The following is a 22,610-nucleotide window of genomic DNA, read 5'->3' on the forward strand; positions in this document are numbered from 1 at the left end:
GAGCTTGAAGAGCACCGTCTTGGGGCTGCGAGGTCGTCTCCTGGGAGGTACCTCCAAGGCAGGAGAGGGGAGAGCATCCCAGGCACGCACCGCCAGGACAGCGGGGGTAAGGTAGCCGCGAGATTCTCCGGACCAAGAGTGGGTCAGGGGAGCAAGGGGACAGGTTCAGAGGAGCAGAGTCGCAAGCGACTAGCCTGAGGCACCCGCCCGCGGCGCTCTCTGCTGTTTCACGCGACCGGGCCTCAGGGTGAGGCCCCCACTGCATGAGTGGAGCGTCTGCGCATGCTCTCGACGCATGCGCACTCTCGGCTCCGCCCCTCTGGCTGACGTCACGTCCGTCGGCGGCAGTGACTGCGGTGGCGGCGGGGTGCTGTCTCCTGGGCGGGCAGCACCGGGCCCAGGTGTCCCGCCGCCTCCCTCCGCCCCCCGGGCCCGCCTCTGGCGCGCTCGCCCCCAACCCTGGGCGGCTGCCACGTCGCCCGCCTGCCGGCTGGCGGGTCAGCGCGCCGGGCCCGGTTTCCGCTGCTTCCCCAGGACCACTTAGTCTCAACCCGGGTGTGGTTTCCACTGCTAGAGGTGAAGCATACCGGGGAGTGGGACCTGGGGGCTTGGACCAGGGTGCGTTTACTGTTCCTGCCAGGTTGACGCTCCTGGGCAGGGATGCAATTTACAGTGTCTGCTGCAGGAGGACGCGTTTGCGGTTGTAGCGCATTCTGAGAATGGTGCCCTTAGACAGCAGGCACCCATCGCCTTGCAGATGTGTAGATACTTGTTTTAAATCCCTGAACTCATTTAGCGTTTTAGAGCTTTGGAGTTTTGTTTCCAAAAAACATTTTGTCCCAAAAGCTCAGAACCCTTTGGAATTTCTCGTTTTAAACGAATCCTAATCTTTTCTGTGACTGAATCGACTGGGAGCATATCTTTTCAAGAAGGAAGGTCGTGGCTGTCTGGAACTCAGCCCTTGTCACTGGAGACATCTCAGGATTTCTAAAACCGGAGGATTATACTCTTTTTTAGCACCGACACTTTAAACATTTGGGTTGGGCAGTGCGGTACTTTTGGGAAAATGCATCACAGCCATTCTATTCTTAGAATACCAATCTAATTTGACCTTTTCTTGATGAGTTGCCATCAATCTTATGAAGGTTATTGTGAAAGAACAGGAGACCACTGAACTTTTTGAGTTCTGATGCCAGATTTTAAGTCGTTATTCTGTCTCCAACTCTGTAGCATCATTTGTCAACTGGCTACATTCCAGCCTCTCCTCTGGTTTATAATTTAATGCTGTTCATCTGGTGTGGGCTTTGAATTTTGATAATTACATTTGATAGGATTGTGTTTAAACGACGAGAAAGCTAAGTGAGAAACTTGTTGCTTTTTCCTTTTTTATCACTTAATTTTTCATTTTCTAAAAGAAAACAGAACTAAGTCAAAGAAGGAAAATTAAAATCATCTGGACTGCTATACCTAAAGATAACCGTTGCTGACATTTCAGAATATAGTCTTAATTTTCTTTTAGGCACAATATTTGTAAAAACAAAAACAGAATCATAGCATATACTGTTTGGTAATCCCTTTTGTGTGACATCTAGTCTGTCTGCTTATTTCACTAATTTTTTTCTTTGAATGTGTGTAATGGTTAGATGCTTTCGTAAGTAGGAGCCCTAGTGTGTGAACCTTGTGCCATCTAATTTAGCGGCTAAGGGGACTTTTATGTCTTGATTTTTGGCCAATTTACAGGGGTGAGTTGCTGTTAAAGTTGTGTAAAAGGGAAGATTTAATACTGAGTCCTATGCAAGGACAGGCAGTTGATCATAGTATATCAGGTTCATGAAAAAGTTGGAGAAAGTCATTGAAAAATTTATCAATTCTTCATTCTTTGTAAGCTCACTTTCTTCCCAACCCTACTCTCTGTCTCTCTTTCCTCCAAGAATGAACCATGACTGAGGACTCTCAGAGAAACTTTCGTTCAGTGTATTATGAGAAAGTGGGGTTTCGTGGAGTCGAAGAAAAGAAATCATTAGAAATTCTCCTAAAAGATGACCGTCTGGGTGAGTTTTATAAGTTAAATTGTTTATTGGTTCTCAGTCATCCCAGGTGTTCGGAAATAAATGTTACCTTCAAAGACGTCCAGAGGTGTTTGTTACCTGCTGTATTTAGTGATAGGATGACAGCAGAATGGTTTATTTTAGGAGAAGTTATGGATTTTTCAAGTTTATATTTCACTGAGACAGAATCGGACATTTTTGAAAGACCTCTTAAGAAGTCAATGATATTTTTTCTCATATAAGACCCGTATATTTTCTTTTCTCAATTTTTTAGAGGTGTCATCACAGCTCCTGGGTGTGTTTGCAACAGCTCTTGCCAGGGTTTTCTTTTATGGAAATACTGAGCCTGCATTATGTATTGACATTTTAGTTTCTTCTAAGCCAGTAATAATAAGGTCTGTTCTCTTGTTGACTAAAGTAAAATAAACTGAACCATATTAAATATAGTACTTTATATGCATAGAGTGCTTTTAAAATTTCCAAAACATTTCCCACCTGATCTTTGATCCTCACTAGACAGTCTGTGCTTTAAGTATGTCTAGTGTTATCATTCGCATTTGACAAGTAGGGGAACTGAGGTCCAGGACAGTTGTGTGTGGTTTATTGGAAGCTGTGAGGATTTGTGGTCTGACTGTGCCACTCACTATCCACGTTAACTCAGCCAAGTCACTTAACTGCTTTGAGCTTCAGTTTCTGCATCTTTAAAACAATAACGACGCAACAAGCTTGTAATGTAGATTAAATGAAATAAAATCTATAAATAGTAACTACTGCTCACGTTATAGGAAATGTAGTAATATATGCAAAATGCATCTCCTATGCTGTGAGACACTGATTGTTTTTAAATAGCGAGTTGGTGGAACACCTGGGCTAGACATCAGACCAGCATTGCCTTTCCTCCAGTGGCTCACTGTGTAGTAGACTTCCTCCGCAGAAATGTCTTACTATACTTTAAGGTTTCAAAAAGGAAATGCAGTTTTACATATTGTGATAAGCACGAACAGCTTCTAACTAATTGTTTTCTTCTTTCTCTAGATATTGAGAAGCTTTGTACTTTTAGTCAGAGGTTCCCTCTCCCATCCATGTACCGGGCGTTGGTATGGAAGGTGCTTCTAGGTATGAGACCCAAGAGTTGGAAGATTTGTCCTCAAAAATGTTGAATGATGGGAGCATTTCTCATTCTATCAGTCAGAAAAAGGAGGATTTGTTTAGGCCCTTTACTGAGTATTGCGTCTAGCCTCAGGAGACTGAGTTATTGCTCACTATGAAAGCCTTTAAGAAGGTGACTTCAGCAGCAATACATTAACTGTTATTTAAAGGGTGTCAGTTTATTAATGATAGAAGAGAAAGTAACGTAGCTTCCTGCGATTAGGTGTAGGAAGAGCATTGTACCGAGAGAAAGAACTGGGTCACCTTGAGGAAGACCCTGCTAGGCCTCATTCTTTTGCATCTGTAAATGAGGATGTTGAGCTAAATTAACTCCTCGGTTTTAGCTCTCAATTTGTTAGGTTCTGTGATTCCCAGTGGTAGAGGTGTAACTTTCTAGTGAGTGCTATCAGAGTCAAAAAGGAATTGGAGAGTTTTTATTTCTTAGAAGTACAAATGAGTGAATCCAGTGATGAGTGGCTGAAGGAGAAGGAATAACAACCTTGCTCAGTTTCTGTAGAAGAAAAAGTGTATTAGGTGCCACAAGTGACTGGCAGCATCCCTTTTGAGCCAAAAGTTTTCTTTCTCTATCATTGCTGAGCCTGCTGACACATATAATACCCATCCATTACCACCTTCCTTTCTTTCTTAAAAAAAATCTTAGGGTTCCTAGAATTCCCCAGTGAGGTAGGTATCAATATCACAGTTTTACAGATGGGGAAGAGACTGTGAGCCTCTATCACTTGCCTAAGGCCTTACAGCCTATAAGTGGCAGAGTGAGGATTTGAGCTCGGGTTTAGTAGAGCCCATTTGAAGGTAAGATAGCTTAGAAACCTTGGTTTATAGAGCCCATCTGAAGGTAGGATAGATTATAGACCTCATTTTCTTTCCAAAATGTCCTGTATTTTCAGAATTTGAGAAATCGGCAGTCTGGTGCAAAGTATGATTTTGTAAAGTGTAGGCAGCGAGGGAATACAGACCATACTAGAAAGCACTACATAACGACTTTCTTGTTGTGCATCTTGGCCATCTTTGTATGCTTATATTTCTAGCAGATCACTGTGCAGGTACCATCTAGAGAACAGGTGACAACTATTTTTATTTTTCCCTGGGCATTTTTTTCTTAAATCTTAGTGTTTCCAGTGGCCATCAAAATAAAGGCCTTCCTGGGATGCCTTTTAGGTGGTAATGTCAATACTTTCTGTCTCTGCTGGGAACTACTATGTGTCTTATTAATTAATAATACCAGTGGAAAGTGGGAGGTGTATATTTGTACTTTGTGGCCCTTCATAAATGCCAGGTCTTGTTCGTCATCTCTGTGTTTCCTACCTGTCTTTATCAGCAAGTCTTTGTTGGTATTTTTGAGGTAGTTAAAGGCACTAGAGATTTAGAGCTGCCAGCTATGCAGCAGACGGGCTGACTCTTCCTAGCATAGGGGGCCCATTACTCAGGGGTCTCAGCATGCTTGCTTCCTCATACCACTTTAGGTTAATATCAGAGAGAGATTTTTTAGGACTAGCTTTTAGAAAACAAGTTTGAGGTTTAACATGGAAAGGACTGTGCCGCCTGTAGTAGTAAGATGAGAGTTTAACTACAACTGTTTAATCTGTACTAGCCCAGATTTGGAAGACACTGGAATGTGTTCCCCTGGCTTTTCTGGAAGCCTAGCACAGTACCCCGTAGCTAAGGTAATTAAAGATTTATGTCAAGAAAAAGAACATTTAAGCAAGTTTGGTTCTAACATTAATGTGGCATCATGTTAGCTAGAGTCTTTAGAGCTCATCCAACTTGTGTTTCCCAGAATGTTCGTTAGAATGCTGCATCTGTGGTGTTTTGCACCAAAGAGTGATCCATAGTCAGATGTGCTAGCTAACATTTAGACTAGCTTAGTATGTGCCATATCCTTGCTAAGTGCTTTATGTATATTAATTTTTATTCATCGCAACAACTACACGAGATAGATATTGTTATTCCCATTTTTCAGATGCTAAGGCATAGGGAGATCAGGTAAGTTGTTGCCGGTCACCCAGTCGGTTAATTACAGAGCTAGAATTCAAACCCAGGAGCTTTAACTCCAGAGTCTGTGCTGCTATTCAGTCTCATTAAGTTTAATGAGGCTAGAATAAATAAAGATGTTTTTCTTTATAGCAAAACTTAGAGCCTTGAAAATTCGTTGTCACCGTTTCCCAAATCTATTTGACCACGGTACCCTTTTCTCGTGAAGACTCTTGGGGCTAGTGTTCTGCAGGAACATTTGGTGAAATGCTTATCTGTCCCATTTCCCACCTCTGACAGATGGGGAAACAAGTGCCCAGAGAGACGTTTGTGAGAGCCCTGGTGTTATCCAATCTGGGAATGGCACTTAGGTTTACTGAAGGCCTATCCTGCACTCTTTCTGCTATGTTTTCTGCATGCCATTTGTTTATAAAAAAGATGTGATTCTTGCCCCAAAGTCTAATGGGTAGATGTCATGTTTAAATGGGTTAATGAACGTAAAATGGCATTGAAGTGTAATGTAAGGTGGCCTCGCCAGTGAAAGTTAGAGATTTCTCTGGTCCTGGAGATAGGATACTGAGCAAGTTTTAAGTGTTGAGGAAGAGAAGGATTTGATGGGTGGTTGGTGGTTCTAAGGTCAAGGGGGCTATATTGTCAGCTGGGGCTGCCATAATAAAATACTGCAGACCAGGTGGCTTAAGCAACAGTTTATATTCTCATGGTTCTGGAGGCTGGGAAGTCCAAGATCAAGGTGCTGGCTGATCTGGTTCCTGGTGAGGCCTCACCTCCTGGCTTGTGCATGGTCACCTTCTTGCTGTGTCCTCACATGGCAGAGAGAGAGAGAGAGAAAGAGAGCTCTGATATTCTTCCTTTTCCAATAAGGACACCAGCCCTATTGGATTAGGGCTCCACCCTTATAACCTCATTTAACCTTAATTTCCTCCTTATAGGCCCTATCTCCAAATATGGGCACACTGGGAGAAAGGGCTTTGATATATGAATTTTGGGGGGACGCAGTTTAGTCCATAGCAGAGGCCAAGTGCAAAAACTGGAGTTAGGCCTCTGGGAACTAAGAGGAGCCCCAGGCTAACAACTTAAATTGAATCAAATCGTTATTATCATTGATGTGGTTATTATCTTGAATTTAGATGGCACACTTATTCAAGGGCTTTATGATGCCATTTCATTTCTCTTTCATAACAATGATGCAGTTGCCATTCAAATATCAATAGTGTTTAAAATTTAAGATTGTTTTTATAATGAGAATTTCTACAAGAAAATTTGTATGGTAGTAAAATATTTGTGTAAGTTCTAGTCTAATTGTGATGGGCAGCTTCTCATAGGATGCTCTAGGGGTTTGGGTTGGTGCCTCAGTATTTTGCCTTTTTTTTTTCTGGGTCTCTGTACAGGGATCCTGCCTCCACACCATGAGTCCCATGCCCAGGTGATGATGTATCGCAAGGAGCAGTACTCTGATGTCCTTCATGCGCTGAGGGTCGTTCGCTTTGTCAGTGATGCCACACCCCAGGTAGAAGTCTATCTCCGCATGTATCAGCTGGAGTCAGGAAAGTTGCCTCGAAGTCCCTCCTTTCCACGGGTCAGTGGAACTTTTGTTTGACACTTAGCTCAACTCTAGACCATCCCATCTTGCCAGCCTTTGGTTGCATCATATATTGCCGTAGAGATTTTCAGCGGCTCCCCATTGTCTGTAGAATAAAAGCAACACATCTTTCCCTGGCATTCATGGCCCTGTACATTGTGACCCAATCTGCGTATTTTTTTTTCTCCCCAAAGCCCCAGTACATAGTTGTATATCCTAGTTGTAAGCCCTTCTAGTTATTCTATGTGGGATGCCGCCACAGCATGGCTTGATGAGTGGTGTCTAGGTCTGTGCCTGGGATCTGAACTGGTGAACCCCATGCCACCGAGGTGGAGTGTGTGAACTTAATCACTCGGCCACAGGGCCAGCACCATGCCAGTTTTTTTTTTAATATATTTTATTTCAAAGTCATTTCAAACTTACAGAAAAGTTGCAGGAATACTACCAACAATTCCCTTGTACCCTTTACCCAGGTTTCTCACTTGTTAACATTTTATTACACTTGCGTTGTCATTTTTCCTCTATGTGTATCCATATTTTTTTCTAACCCATTTGAGAACAAGATGCAGACATGATATCCATTTCTTCAGATTCCTTCAGTGTATACTTCCTAGGATAAAAACGCTCCCCTAGGTATCCATATGCAATCATCAAAACCAAGAAATTGAGATTGATACAAAATTAACATGCAATCTTCAGACTCCATTCACATTTGACTAATTGTCCCAATAATGCCCTTTATCACAAACAAGCAGACAGTAGGAGTTTTGGTTTCAAACTTAAACTTTCTTATTAAACTTTTACCTACTAGTTATACCATTTGTTGATGATGTAAATTTTTAAAATATTTTAACTCTTCATTTCACAATCATTTTAGATATAGAAGAAAGTTGCAGAAATGGCCTGGTATTCCCATATACCTTCAGTTAGCATCCTCAAATATTACGTTACATAATCGTGGTATAATTACCAAAACCAGAAAATTAGCCCTGATACAATACTATGAACTAATCTATAGACCTTATTGAAATTTTGCAGATTGTTCCACAGATGTCCTTTTTCTGGTCCAGGATCCAATCTGGGATCATACATTACATTTATTGCCATGTCTTCTTAGTCTCCTTTAATCTGGAACAGTACTTCAGCCTTTCTTTGTCTTTCATGACCTTGACACTTGAAGAGTACTGGGCAGTGGAGCGTTTCTCAGTTTGGGTTTATCTGATGTTTCCTCGTGATTGAAATCTGCTTATGCATTTTTGGCAGGAATACCACAGAAGTATGATACTTATTTCTGTTGCTGCTAACTTTGGTCACTTTGTTAGCATGGTGTCTGCCAGGTTTCTCCCATGTAAGGTTTCTAGTTTTCCATTTGTAATTAATAAGTAACTTGTAGGGAGGTACTTTGAGACTATGTAAGTATCCATCACCTAATGATTCTTGCCAGAAACAATTTGTACTATGCTGATTGCCAAATGGTGATTGTTTAACTCTGTCATTTTTTCCTGCATTTATAAGTTGGCATTCTTTTATAAAGAAGTGTTTTCCCTTCTTCCTCAGTTATTTATTTATATCAGTATGAATTTATGGATTCCTCTTTTATTCAATGGCCTATAATCCATTACTACCATTATTGATTTTGGTGTCCAAATTGTCCCAGATTTGACCAGTGGGAGCCCTTCAAGCTGACTTCTGTGTCTTTTTGACAAGTTCCCATCATTTGAGCATTTCCTTACTTTCTGGCATGAGGAGATATTCCAGACTCTTCTTGTACTTTCCCTACCCCAGGTCTGGAATCAGCCATTTCTTTCTTGAATGGAGTGGGGTGTTTAGAAACCCAGAACAGGCTGGTAGTTATGCTCATTGTTCCTGTGTGTCATTTCTTCTAGGCCCTCTCCCCAACAGAGCTAGGAAATAGATCTGTGTGTCCACACATTCACACACACCTATATATATTTATGTGTCTATTTATCTCTATATTTTAAAAACCCTGAGTTCACACTAATACTTCCATTTCAATCTAGTAGCATAAGTTCATTCCAGCCCTCACCCTTTCCATATTCGCACCTTCATTCTCTTTACAGTTGCAAATATGAAAAGGCTTCCATTATCCTCAGTATATTTATTTCTTTGCTTATTCCTCTGTGTGTAACCAACACTACCAGCCGCCTCTTGGCCTTGGCCTCAGCCCCACAGGCCCCAACCTGCTTTTTAAATTTTGTCTTTGACAGACTCCTCACTGTAGTTACTTGGATTACTTATTCGTGAAGGAAAGAGGGAGGGGAAGAGGATGAGGACGGGCAAAGGAATGATGATGGCTCTTGGGCTTTGGCTGTCTTATTTGTAGTTCACTCTAGGCCTTTCAACTTCTTTTTGCTAAAATAGAGTGAGTTGTTCAAAATAGGGATTTGCCCGCAAACTGTGCTATTCTATAAAACTTTTTTTATTGCGGATTGCAACCTACCAGTACAGCAATTTGAGCCTCGACTTTTTCTTTCTTTTTGAGGTTAATGACATGGTTCCTGTGGACAAACCTTAGGTTGCCCACTTCTATTAAGTTTATCAAGAGAGAACGTCCCTGAAAATAATTGGAACTCTTAACAAACTTCTTTAAATTTCATCTGTCATTGGCAAAGTGAAGTTGGTAGTATTACCCGAGTTCTTAAATTATATATTAAATTAGGTTAGATGTTCTGTTAGTTTAAGAAATCTAAATAATAGGTTCTAGTTTCCACCTCATCCCTACTCAGTTTGTCCATGCTTTAAGCCCAGATGCCTCACTCAGTCTCAGGCAGACGTGCTGTCAAAGGGTTTGTTTTTAGGCTCTGCCACCCTGTCTCCCCGATCACCAAGCCCCACTCAGCCTCATTTTTCTTATCTGTTATAAGAGTGGGTGATATGGGGCGGGCCTGTGGCCGAGTGGTTAATTTTGCGCCCACCGCTTTGGCGGCCCAAGGTTCTGCCGGTTGGGATCGTGGGCGCAGACATGGCACCGCTCATCAGGCCATGCTGAGGCGGCGACCCACATGCCACAACTAGAAGGGCCCACAACTAAAATATACGACTATGTACTGGGGGCATTTGGGGAGAAAAAGCAAAAAAAAAAAAAGAAGAAGAAGATTGGCAACAGTTGTTAGCTCAGGTGCCAATCTTTAAAAAAGAAAAAAAAGAGTGGGTGACAGTGCTCGGCACAGGGTCGGGAACACAGTCAGCTGAAGGACGTCAGTCCCCTTCCCTGGCCTCTCAGAGTGGCGGGAGCAGAAGTGAGGGAGCACCTAGCACGGTGCCTGCTCTGGGCGGGTGTCCAAGAAAGGAGACTTCCTATCGCTTTTCTTCCTCCTTTTCTTCTTTTCTCTCCTCCTCTGACACGTTCACAAAGGCCGAGAGAAATTTGTTTTCTACAATTCCAACACTGTTACTCTTGACATTTTATAAAATATGGCTAAATTGAAAGGTCTAAAATGAAATACTTTATCAAAATAGGAATTTTAATTTAACTTGGGATTTTTTAGGAGAGTAGAAAGACACTTTTTAGTTTCTTTTTAACATTAAAATCCTTCTGCTATTAAGTCCTAGATGAAAATGTAAAGCTTTTTATGTAAGATATGGTGTTTAAAAACAAAATAGATTTTCAAGTGGATTCCAGGTTTTGTAAGATTTCTGTGTTGAAATTTACTTGAGGGTTTACTTTCATGTTCTGAGTATTGACACAAGGTTTGAGAAATGCCCTTCTTCTGATTGCTAAAATTCTGATTCTAGGGAATTTTAACTTTTTGGGTGCTTTAAGATAGAATAGAATTCTAAAGGTGTGTATGATTGCTTTGAAATAAATGCTTTGTTAGTCCTTTTGGAGTCATTTGAGTTTTGCAAATTACTGTATTGACAGATGTCTCCAATTATTACTTACGCTCTTTATCGCGTCTTTTTGAAGGGAATTCTCTGCTAGCACAGAGAATATTTTTGGGTAGAGGCAGTCAGCCCTTTGCTTATGATTTATGTTAACTCTGTCTTGGCCTTAATGTTAAAAGTTGGAAAATCTCTGAGTGCTCAGCCTGAAACCCAGGTCTTCGTAAGCAGCACTGATTCAAATGGTTTTCTCTGCTTCCTCCTTCTTATCTCCCACTTGGTCTTCTTTCTAGTGATAGACTGTGTGCTTTTTGGTTCCTCTTTGATTTACTAGTGCAGCCGCTTCCAAATTTAGGGGTCAGGGTTTCATTTTTATTAAAGAAATATGTGTTCCTCTCTTCTGCTGCCCCCCTCTTGAGATTTATTATTAATCTTTCAGGAGCCAGAGGATGAAGTATTTCTTGCCATTGCTAAAGCCATGGAAGAGATGGTGGAAGATAGTGTCGACTGTTACTGGATCATCCGATGCTTTGTGAACCAATTAAATAGCAAGTACCGGGATTCTTTACCCCAGCTGGTGAGGGATGATTTGTTGGCCATTGCGGGGTCGGGGTGAGCACTGGTACTGGGGGTCTTCAAGAAATGCTCTTACCTCCTGGTGCTGCTACAATTATGAGTGGACCCTCTATAGTAGGAGTCAGCAGATGTTTCCTGTAAAAGGCCAGATAGCAAATATTTCCAGCTTGGTGGGCCAGATGGTCTCTAGGTCTTTATCACGGTCACTCAGAGAGCTGTTGTCACACCAAAGCAGCCATGAACAATGCATAAAAGAAAGGTCCTGGCTGGATTTGGCCTGCTGCAGGCCATAGTTTACCTACCGCTGCTCTATAGTATCCCTTATCCTGGTCTAGAATCCACTGGCTTTATCTAGAAATATCCCTCTGTATTAGTTAAGGTTTAAGTTTGGCTGCATATAATGGAAAGCCAAATGACAGAAGCTTTATTGTTTTCTTTCATGTAACCAGAAGTCCAGGGGTAAGGCAGTCCAGAGCTGGTGCCACTGTGCCACAGTGTCAACAGGGACCCAGCTCCTGTCCTTTTGCTCCAGCATTAGGTGTGAGCCTTCCTCTCATGCTCACAAGATGGATGCTGGAGCGACAGCCATTACATCTATGTTCTAGGCAGGCAAGAACGGAAGGGCAAATACAAAGGCAAGGGAATAGAAGGGACAACCCAGTTAAGCCTGTCCCCCTTTAACAGACTTTCCTTCTGCATATCTGTTAGTGGTAGGACCGTGTCACCTGGCCACCCCTGTTGCAGTGGATGCTGGGAAATGTGTGTTTTTTCTTAAGCTAGCACATTGTGATCTCCCATGAAAATAGGAGTTCTGTTAGTGAAGAAGGAGAGATGAATGGGTGTCGGGGGCAGTGGGCTGTGTGGTGCACTCTGACCTGGGAATGCAGAGAACTAAACAGCACTAGCTTCATCAGCATAAGCCTGTGGTCCTTTGCCCTTCTCTTTTTCCAGTTTTTTTCCTTATTCCTCTCATTTATAAGAATTAATCTTTCTTCTTAAATCATTGCATCGTTTCATTTGGAAATTGTGTTGAAAGCAGTCCCTGTGGTCCAGGGTGCAGGGTCAGATGAGGGGTGTGAGGGTGGATGGGCCCCGAGGACCACTGCTCTAGCTGTACAGCTGTCAGGGCAGTTGGCAAGACCCTCAGCTGGTAGAACACTGGACAAGGATGTTCTTTTAATATATAGCAATTAAGTAAAACTTGGCTTTTAGAATTTTAAAATTTAATCCACTTAGTTGATTTCTATAAAAATAATTCAAGCATGGCATTGGACTATATGCAAATAGAATGTTAGTTGCCTAATTAGATCAAGAAGTCCAAATTATACTGGTTAAGTTCACGAGCTCCCCTGCAGGCGGCCCAGTCTTTTGTTGGTTCGAATCCTGGGTGTGGACATGGCACTGCTCATCAGACCACGCTGAGGCAGCGTCCCACATGCCCCAACTAGAAGAACCCACAACGAAGAATACACAACTATGTACCGGGGGGCTTTGGGGAGAAAAAGGAAAAAATAAAATCTTTAAAAAAAAAAAAAGCGCTAGTTCTTTAAAAAAAAAGTCCAAATTATACCATGATTTAACTAGCTTTTCTTATTTAATATTGGAATAAATTTAGTGGCATTTTGATAGTTTATGTTTAAAAAATTCATTCTTTATTTTTGATAATACAAACAATAAATAAATACATTCTTGAAGTATTAAACAATGCCGATGAATCCAGTGTTCCTATAGATCTGTACCAACGCCTCCCCATCCTCCACTTTCTGAGAAGTAAACACTGTCGTCAGCTTGTTTGTTCTCCTATTTTATGTCCGTTCGGATGGATGGGGTGTGTGCACGCATGTGCATACATGTACACGCACACACATACGTAGTGATTTTTATATATTCTTTCACGTTACTTTTTTTAAAACATAAATATTATCATACTATTCATATGGCACTACAATTTTTTTTTTAAACTGAATGCCTTGGAGCACGTTCCAAGTCAGTACAGATAGTTTTTAGCCCTGACTTCCTGTTACTACCACCAGGGAGCTTTTAAAAATTACCAGTCTCTTTCCTCCACCCAGACGAATTAAGTCCGAATCTCTGGGGGTGCACCCCCAGAATTCTGATTTTTCAAAAGCTCCGTGATTCTGAAGTGTGGCTAGGGTTAAGAGCTACTCATTTAGAACCACTTTCTTTCTTTTTTAAAAATTTGCTCATAGTATTGCCTCTTAAGAATTTGCCGTAATTTAATATAGCAGATCCTTGCTGACAGTCGACATGCGCTAGTACGTGTTCCTTTGTGTATGTGTGTGGGTGGGTCCCTAGGTGGGCACCTGGAAGGCCAGTGCTCAGTTGAAGGAGAGACATAGTTCACTTTTTTAACTGCTGGGTTGCTCACCCAAAACCCCTACCAATTTGTGCTTCCTCCAACAGATATGAGATTTCCTGTTTTCCACCCCATTGCCAATACTGGATAGTATCAATGTCTTACATTTTTGTTTATCTGATAGTGAAATGGTATCCCATTTTAACTTACGTATCCTCAGTTTCTAGTGAGTTTGAGCAGCTTTGAATATGTTTCTTTGGTCATTTGTACCTGTCCATCTTTCAGTTGTTTGCTTCTTTCTTTTTATTTGGAAGAGTTCTCCATATACTCTGGATATTTATCCTTTGTCTGTTATGTATGTTGAAAATATTTTCTCTCTGTCTGTTATACAATGATTTTAAGTTTTGATACAATTGGATTTGTTGATATTTTTCTTTTTTTTTTTTTTGTATCTTATTTGGGAAGTCCTTTCCATCCCAAGATTAAAAAATATTTTTTAAAAACTTACTTCTAACTTTTTAAAATATTTAAACTTTAAAAAATCCAGTCCTTTATTCTGTGAGGGATTTTCTCTGTGATTATCAGACACACAGTTGCCCTCATTCCTTTGTGGTTCCCTGCGGCACAGCTTCAGCCAGCGCGCTCCTGCCCTGCCCCGATTCCCCGCTCTGGTTAGCACTTACTGAGAATGGGCTTCATGCCAGGCGATGCTCGGTTTGTTTTGTTGATGAATCATTTCATTTTAACATATCTCTCTCTTTTTATAGACGAGGAAACTGAAGCACAGAGCAGTTAAGTAACTTGCTGAAGCTCACACAGTTAGTAAGTGGTAGAACGTCCACTTATGCTATTTATTTGTCAGTTTATCCTTTTGTTCACAAAGTGCCACCTTTATCATATACTAGATTTCCAAATATATTTATTTCTCTTTCTGACTCCTTTTTTTTTTTTCCCATCAAGCTATTTGTCTATTCCTGGGCCAATACCAGATGATTTATTTAATATAACTTCCTGGTATATTTTGATAGCTGGTAGGAAAGTTCCCTCTTATTGTTCTTTTTCAAAAATGCCTTGAACTTTCCTTTTTAGGAATGAATTTTAGAATCAGCAAGATACTTAATGTCCCCGTCTCCCTTAAACCTTAGTTTCCTCATCTTCAAAAAAGGCATTTATTTTAGTATGTACATTATAGTGCCTAGTATGTAGTTTTAAATAGTTACGAAAATTTTTTTTTAGAGTTCTACAGGCTGTATAAGAAAAACTAAATTTCCTTTGTGTTGCTGTTTGACTTAGGCAAGTGATTTACTTAAACTTTTCTCTTTAGTTAAACTGTGTTTAGTCTACCTTAAAATTTTTTATTATTGTTGAATAGAGGATCTCTTCTTCCTAGCTTCTTTTTAAAGTACAGTCTCCATAATCTTGTCTGTAATCTTTTCAAGTTCTTGTGGTTTTACCAATAAACCTGTTGTGACACAGCACAGGTCATTTTATAGTCCTAGGGAAATGTGCGTCTGATGGACAATGGTGGGCTCTTCGTATCAGAAGAGGATAAGAATGTGTCTAGTGGTGACGTGTTTGTTATGTTGTAGTATTCCGATTTACAGGATTACGTCACGTCTTCTCCTCTCCTTACAAGCTTTTGGAAATTCTGCTCTTTGCTGAGGCCTCTGCTTGCCAAGGAGAATAGAGGCCAACTTCAGTGATGTGACGTGGAAGACCTCTTGTTAATCTCTGTTCAAAGGAGACTGTCCTTAAGCCGTCTCAGACTAAATTATATTTAGTCATTAAAGTAAGCGAGCTTGCTTTCATTGCTATTGCTACATTTTTTAAAAACTATGCTAAACAGAAGGTTTTTGATTTTTTGTTTTTATTTTTAATAAACACTATTATCAGCCTCTTCCTAAGTTTAATAAAAATTCCTCTCAGGATAGTTAAGTCTCTTTTTTGAGGTTTTACCTTCTGTTGATGAAGTATGCTTTATTTTCTTCATCAAGTAACCATTTAGGGTCATGGAAATATTGGAAATAACCTAAATGTTCAGTAATAAAATATAATTATAATAATCACATCTACCATTTGCTGAGTACTAAAAATTTCAGGTTATATGAATGTTATCTCCTTCCACTATAAAAAAAAAAGCATATATATATGCTTTATGTTAGAGATAATAGCTTTGTGCATACATCTATTCATATATTTGCCAGTATATTTTTAGGGTAGATTCCCTAGAAATAGATTGGCTGGATCAAAGGGTAAATGCCTATGTTACTTTGCTAGATATTTCCATCTTCCCCTTCACAGAGGTCATGCTCTCTTGCATCCTCATGTCCAATATATGAGAGCGCCTGTTTCTCTACAGCCTTGCCAACGTGCTACGTCCTTTTTGCCAGTCTGACAGGTGAGAAGTGATGCCTCAGTGTAGTTTTAGGTTGCATTTCTTTTATTATAGCAAGATTGAGCATCTTTTCATATGGTTGAAAGCCATTTGCATTTTTTTCCTTTGGCGTTTTTAGCTTTTTTCTTCTGTATTTTTAGAGGCTCTCTTTATTTAGGGATAGTCACTCTTTAAGGTTGTTTTTTAGCCTGGGGAAATGCCAGGCTAATATGTTGAGTGCAAAGAGCAAAATACTATGTTGTGTATTCAGTATGAGTCCACTAATAAAAGTGTGTATGTCATGTTACGGGAAAACAAATGAATGCCATACAACCTAAATGTTATCACTGGTTCTCTTTGGGTAGTGTGAGTATACGTCATCTCGATATCCTTCTTTATTCTTTTCTATATTTTCAAGATTTCTTATAATGAGCATATTATAAATCAGGAAAAAATATTTAGAAAAATTTAATAAGAATGGCAAAAAGTTGTACATTGAGTGGTTATCAAAATGTTGATTAATATATTTCAAAATTTCATTTAATTTGCAGTATTCTGTTTACTCATTCAACAGTTATGTATTGAGTGCTTACTATGCCGAGTAAAGTTCTGGTGCTGGAGAACTAGCAGTGAACAAAACAGAGACAGTCCCTGCCCTCACTGAGCTTACAGTCCGATAAAGGAAAAAGACAACACAGTTTAAAATTTTCACTTATCTGTATCTTGTTTGTTATTTGTACTGACTTCTGGATGAAATCTTCTTTGCTGTGAGACATAATATATAAATGTGAGTGTGTGTGTATTTTCATCCATGTCACTGTGAGAAAAATACATGTATGCCATTGGCAGAACCAACCAAAATTCTAGAATAGGGTTTCAGAGGTGAAAGGCCAGAACAGGAGCCCTTTGGCAACTTGTGCTTTGGAAAAAAGCTCCTGGTTTGAGGAGTTGTCTGTAGTGTTCTTGAGGAGCTCTAGGAACTGTTAAGGAGTGGAGGAAAGTTAGAGAAACAGGAGAGAGTTAGAGACCCCCTGAAATAGGGGAAAACTGGACCAGATATTAATATGTGGGCCCACTTTGTCTGCTAACTCCTGTCCATTCTTCATGGGCCAGCTCACATGTCGCCTCCCCGGGAAATTGTTCCTGGCTGCTAAAGCCTGGGTGAGGATTCCCACCTGGACGTACCCCACGCCCTGTGCTTGTCCCCATCGTTGCTGTGTTACAGTGTGTTATAGTTAGTTCTTTACTGGTCTGTCTCAGCCAGGCTGTACGCTGCTTGAAGGCAGGGACTTTATCTTTTACTCTAGTTCCTGTATGTAGCATGGTGTCTTGCTGTCATGGATTAAGCACTGTAACGGTTATGAATTGCCTTGTTGGCAGAAGCACAAAGATGCAGATACCTAGTAAAATAAACATTTGCATTTGCTTAGGCGATAAGGGATCTGGTTGTGCTCTTCTAGATAGGGAGTACAGACGTTAGGTTTGACCCTTAGGGTCCATTCTTAGGCATTGGATCCTAGATACAGCAGCCAGCGCAAGGTGGATTTGGCCTGGTCTGGGGAGCTGGATTTGTTAGCTCTCCCAGTCTTCTAGAGTTGGCTGCTGCATAACCATATGTGAGAGAGGCCACCAAACGAAATCCGGGTACTTTGTTCCCGCTGCGTTATTCCTCTGCCTCCCAGGAATTCTCATGCACGCTTTGTTGGGTACAGAGCTCCTCCTCTGGACACCACTGTTGTGTGAACCCCCTTGGTGTGGTGCACGGCAGTGCTCAGTGTGGGTCAGCATATGTGTGGTCGGTGAGTGGTGGGCCCTCTCATCTCCAGCTCTTTGTCTCATTTCTCCCGGCTCCCTTTCCCCACTTTGGGCCCACTCTAGTTCTTTGGTCTTAGTCTTCCCCTTTCTCCTTTATCCTGTATATGTAATCTGCTGCCCTAGAGCAGCCAGGAACATCATGGGCCTTTCTGAGCTCCCCAGAACAATTGAATTTTGCTTTGGCCTCTTGCCTTAGGCTGTTGAATCTGGTAGTGCCTTTAACATTAGGTTGAGCAGCTGTTCCGTTTTGCCTGGGACTGTCCTGGGAAACCCCTTAGTCAGAGACGCTTGGTTGCTCTGGTTAGTGCTGACCTGGGAAACTGCTGCATCCCCAGTGACTTGGGTGACTCTGATGCTTTGTTTTCCAGCACTTTCTTGCATTCAGGACATACCTTTTTTCATCACAGACTGTAAAATGGGGTAATGTTATGTCACAGCGAACGAGTAATTTCTTCCTGTTTGATCCTTAGCCAAAGGCTTTTGAACAATACTTGAATCTGGAAGATAGCAGACTGCTGAGTCATCTGAAGACCTGTTCTGCAGTGTCCAAACTTCCTTATGATCTCTGGTTCAAGAGGTGCTTCGCAGGGTGCTTGCCTGAGTCCAGTTTACAGAGGCAAGTGTTTCTTTCAAAGACATACTGAAGGCTTGGAGTTGGAGAACAATCTTGGTTTTTCCTGTGCTCATCCCTCAGAATGTAAATTTGCTTTAGAACAATAATGTGAAACTGACTTCTCCAGCAGCTGACATAGCAACACATGATTCTGCTTCTTATATATACAAGTAGAAATGTTAGAATATTAATCATATTACTTTAACATTAATATAATTAACATAAGGATTGGAATATACAGTTGTAAAAATTGAGGGCCCTCAAAGTGTTAGCTGCTGTACAATCTTCACATCTGAAACGGTCTCCAGGAGTTTATATAGGCATGGCCTTTTCCAGGAATGTGGTAGATCCTAATCTAGAGAAAATCTTGATATTTCTTAGTTTCATCATGACGTCTTGCAAGTAGCTGAAAGCAGCGAAAGTTCTGAGACTCCAACTCAGATCTTTCACTCATTTCAGACGTGTGTTATGGGTACTTTGGAGTCCTGGCCCTTCCTTCCAAGACTTTATGATGTAGTTGAGAAGAAAGGCAATACACAAGGCAACACATAGCTAAGCATATGGAGCTTAATACCAGCTTTAAGAGTTAGAGGAATTATCAGAATAATTATTTTAGAGTGGTGGCAGATCAATGAGTAGTTCCTTAAGCCCTTGGAGAAGCTTAAGGACTTTGAACTACTGGAAAAATGAAATTGAATTTATCTCATTTCATATGCTGCTTTTGTTGTTGTTTCTTAGTAGGTAATGATTATATTAGCATTACAAAATATTAGTGAAATCTGGACTTGGTTTAGGACTTCCTTTCCTTCCCCGACAGTCAGGTGTGAAGCTTTAGGGAACGGGCGTTTGGCCGATTCCAGCAGAGCAGGCACTGTGTAGTGGTCATTCCTTTTTTCCCTCCCATCCTGATTGTGTCTGAAATAGATTTCAAATGGCTGATTTGTTTTGGGTTTTTTAAAATAATTATTTCATTATAGTTCTTTCTGAAGCTTATCCTTAAATTGGAAGGAGTAATTTGGTTTAATTTTGTAATTCGAGATGTCTTGGTAAACATAAATTTCAAGCTCACATAATTTGACTATATCTCCTTATTTTTGTAGGGTTTGGGATAAAGTTGTAAGTGGATCCTGTAAGATCCTAGTTTTTGTAGCCGTGGAAATTTTATTAACCTTTAAAATAAAAGTAATGGCACTGAACAGTGCCGAGAAGATAACAAAGTTTCTGGAAAATGTAAGTATGCTTTATTTTATTTGATTTTGAATCTAGAAAGGAAGTCAGCTTAGCAAGCCAGATTTTCCTGTTGCATCAGATTATTTCAGAGAAATAATACAGTATATTTTTACATTATAAGAAACAATTTTTTGCCTTGAAAAAGTTTAGCTTAAAGTTGATCTGTGGATTATAGTTTACATCCTCTGAGAGACGATGGTCTGAGCAGCGAGACTGTCACCATGTCACACCGTGGCTGTGCACTTAGGACCAAAGTCTTGTCCCCTGATGTGACTACTAGGAGGCTTTTCAGGAAAAGGAAGAGGTGAGAGCTGTCACTTTAGGAAGAGTAATCCTTGTTAATGGGAAAGGAATCCCGATGTTTGGGGAATTTCGTAAGCTGTTTCATTTCTGTTACTATCTCTGTTGGAATCCCATTTGGGTTTGTTACTGTGCTCAAGCATAAACTTAGCGCATATTGAAAAAACGTCTAAATGAATCAGCTTTTCCTTCTCTCTGTTTCTTAGACTACCCTTAACCAGGCACGAGGGAGAAGTAAAAAGACTTATGCCTCAGTGAATTTCACTGGACCCAAAATCTATACTACTACTTTTTTTAATCAGTCAATATTAACGTTTGAGCAGTGGCCCAGTAAATAATAAGTACTAAGTGAATGTGTGTTGACTAAATGAATCATCATGATTATAGTAATTAGTGGCTAACAGTGCCAGGGCCCGTGCTAAGTAATTTCATGGATCATCTCATGTAACCCTGTGAACAACCCTGTGCGGTGGGGCTTTCATTGGCTCCATTAGAGATGGGGATCTGAAGCCAGGTAGTTTAGGTTAACCTGCGCAGGGGCCCACCGTTAGTGGGCAGTGCAGCATTCGAACCCAGGCAGTCTGACACCAGAGCACCTTAGTATGTCCTCAGGTGGCATGTGAAACAGGGATCCTGGTAGCAGCCTTTTATGGGATCCCTTTCTGATAAACAGTGAAAACTCCAGTGGAAATAAGTTTTATGCAGCAGTGAATGAGGGAGATACTGAAGTTGTAGACGCTGGAATTTCACGGAGACTGGTTTGCTTGTTCACAGATTCCCCAGGACAGCTCGGATGCGATTGTGAGCAAAGCCATCGACTTATGGCACAAACACTGTGGGACCCCGGTGCATTCAGCCTGACTGCTCCTGACGGTTGTGGACAGTCCACTGGGACCACCCTGAGCATTTCGTTCTTGGAACATGGTCTACTAAACTGATGGAAAATAGGGTTCTTACTTTGGTGCTCAAGGTGTAATTTTTTTCCAGTAAAATTATTTAATTAAGATCTCTGGTGTTGCTGTGTTGTAGAGCAGCATCTTTTGGTTACACAGAAGTACAGAGTTCAGCTCTGAATAGCATTTTAAAAGGGCTTTTAGAAAACAGCTCCCAGTTTTTGAAGCCGTTCCGTCGGGGTGGGTGGGGGCTTGAATAAGCTGTGCTTGACCGGGCCTGCCCTGCTCTCATTAATTAGCACCAAGCGACTTACTTTCTGAGGTCTATTTCTGAAATAAAGAGCAACTTCCTTTTGTTGACAACTCAGATTCGGCTTTTGTTGCTGCAGTCCTTGTTTAAATCTAAGCTGACTGCTTTCTCAGGCTTTGTCTTCCTAAATAGGTTTAAATAAAGGCCTTATGTATTTTTTTCTCTTTGTGCCAGTTGGAATGAAACAGTTATTGAACAAATATGTCTAAATTTGCCTACTAGGAGAGAGAGTACTTGCTGATATTTTGCTGGACTCGTGCCTTTTCCTGATGGGTGATTAAACGTTGGGTGGGCTTTGGGGAGCACTCTGCCACCCGGAATAGGAGTGGGAGAAATGGTAGGTGAGGTTAATAGCTAATGAGCCCGGGCTGTATTGTGCCACAGAATGGTAACTGATGTTCACTGGACGGCTCTGGGCTTTGAGACTGGCCGGGGAGACACGGCCTTTGTTTACGACTGATTGGGCTCTCAGGCCTGCAGGAACCTGAGTGGTAAGTTGGATTCTTCACCTACCCCTCCCCCAAAAGAGGAGGGAGCCCGTGAAATCATGGAGTTATAATTCTGAGAATTCAGTCCCTCCCTCATGTGTAAAAGAACTGTGGAAGGAGAGTTCAGAGCAGAGTGAGCTGTTGAAACCAGCTGGTACTTCTGGATAGTAACCTATCCAGGAGTATTTGATTTTTTAAAACAAAAAAATACACTCAGAAGGAAACTTCTTAAAGCAAACTGCTGTCTGCAGTTCATACTTTACATTTCTTCAGTGCTCACCTCTGCCCCCGGAGAACATTCCAGGCAGTTGGAAAGATAAGAAAAAACACGTGAGAAAGAATTCCTGCTCCAGTTGTCTGCTACCTGGTGATCTCGGGGCATGTCTGAAATTCACAGAGAAGTCATAAGAGCAAAATAATTTTACTTCTATTTACGAGCCACATTAATACAACTTTTTAGTAAAATGGAGGTTGTGAAGTCAAGTGATGTTAGTGAATCTCAACTCCAAAAAAAGAAGAAGATAATTAGCAGTCTCTCAACAAGAAGATAGTTTCAGGGTATGTGCTCCTGCTCGCTCACACATAAATGCTGAGGGGAGACTGCGTGCGGCAAAGCCAGTGTGGGGCGGAGGGAGACCACAGCACCTGGGGCTCTTGGGGAGGAAGCTTAGGGGACTGGAATATTCTTCGTCACAATTTTGGCAGGTCCAGATGACCTGAAAGGGAAAACTATTACTGTACTGCTAACGGATCGGAAAATAAGTGTTCTACACTAAGTATATTCTGTCAAACCCAGTTTGGTAAAACCTTTCTGGCTATAGGGTGTAGGATGGGGATTTTCTTCAAGTGAGTCAATCTGATGCCATCAAGTTTTCCTTATTAAAAAAACTAAACAGCTCCAGCTCAGCAGAACAGTTTTTAAGGCCCACTGTGAGGACGGTGATAGAATAAGTGAGGATCCGATTTCATTTTAATATCAGAACTTTATTTTGCTGAGAGCCAAGTATTTTGAAAATGTTTCTGCCCACTGCCTTCGGTGAAAAGCATAGCTCCTGATGGAAA

The 22,610-nt window shown here is 41.1% G+C and overlaps 1 protein-coding gene across 3 annotated transcripts; it reads left to right on the forward strand.

The window, feature by feature from the left end:
* The first annotated feature begins 313 nt into the window (after positions 1-313).
* On the forward strand, positions 314-21,113 carry TBC1D7 (TBC1 domain family member 7). Of its 3 annotated transcripts, none has more exons than XM_014849543.3 (8): positions 314-576; positions 1,932-2,051; positions 3,084-3,164; positions 6,599-6,786; positions 11,072-11,209; positions 18,185-18,330; positions 19,428-19,557; positions 20,632-21,113. In XM_014849543.3, the coding sequence occupies exons 2-8, from the start codon at positions 1,940-1,942 to the stop codon at positions 20,716-20,718; spliced, it is 882 nt and encodes a 293-aa protein (XP_014705029.1). In that variant the 5' UTR covers positions 314-576; positions 1,932-1,939; the 3' UTR covers positions 20,719-21,113. The 3 variants fall into 3 exon arrangements, with proteins under 3 accessions (XP_014705029.1, XP_014705028.1, XP_070371720.1); XM_014849542.3 differs by having other exon boundaries at positions 326-618; XM_070515619.1 differs by lacking the exon at positions 3,084-3,164 and having other exon boundaries at positions 326-576.
* The last annotated feature ends 1,497 nt before the right edge of the window (positions 21,114-22,610 follow it).

The sequence above is a fragment of the Equus asinus genome, chromosome 8, assembly GCF_041296235.1.
Source record: "Equus asinus isolate D_3611 breed Donkey chromosome 8, EquAss-T2T_v2, whole genome shotgun sequence".
Lineage (NCBI taxonomy): Eukaryota > Metazoa > Chordata > Mammalia > Perissodactyla > Equidae > Equus > Equus asinus.

Excerpts from the sequence above, each read along its gene's own strand:
- TBC1D7 (XM_014849543.3), top strand. The coding sequence starts at position 1,940 with ATGACTGAGGACTCTCAGAGAAACTTTCGTTCAGTGTATTATGAGAAA. Across the intron at positions 11,210-18,184 it reads GGGATTCTTTACCCCAGCTG|CCAAAGGCTTTTGAACAATA; the intron begins GTGAGGGATGAT and ends TTTGATCCTTAG. Across the intron at positions 18,331-19,427 it reads CCTGAGTCCAGTTTACAGAG|GGTTTGGGATAAAGTTGTAA; the intron begins GCAAGTGTTTCT and ends TTATTTTTGTAG.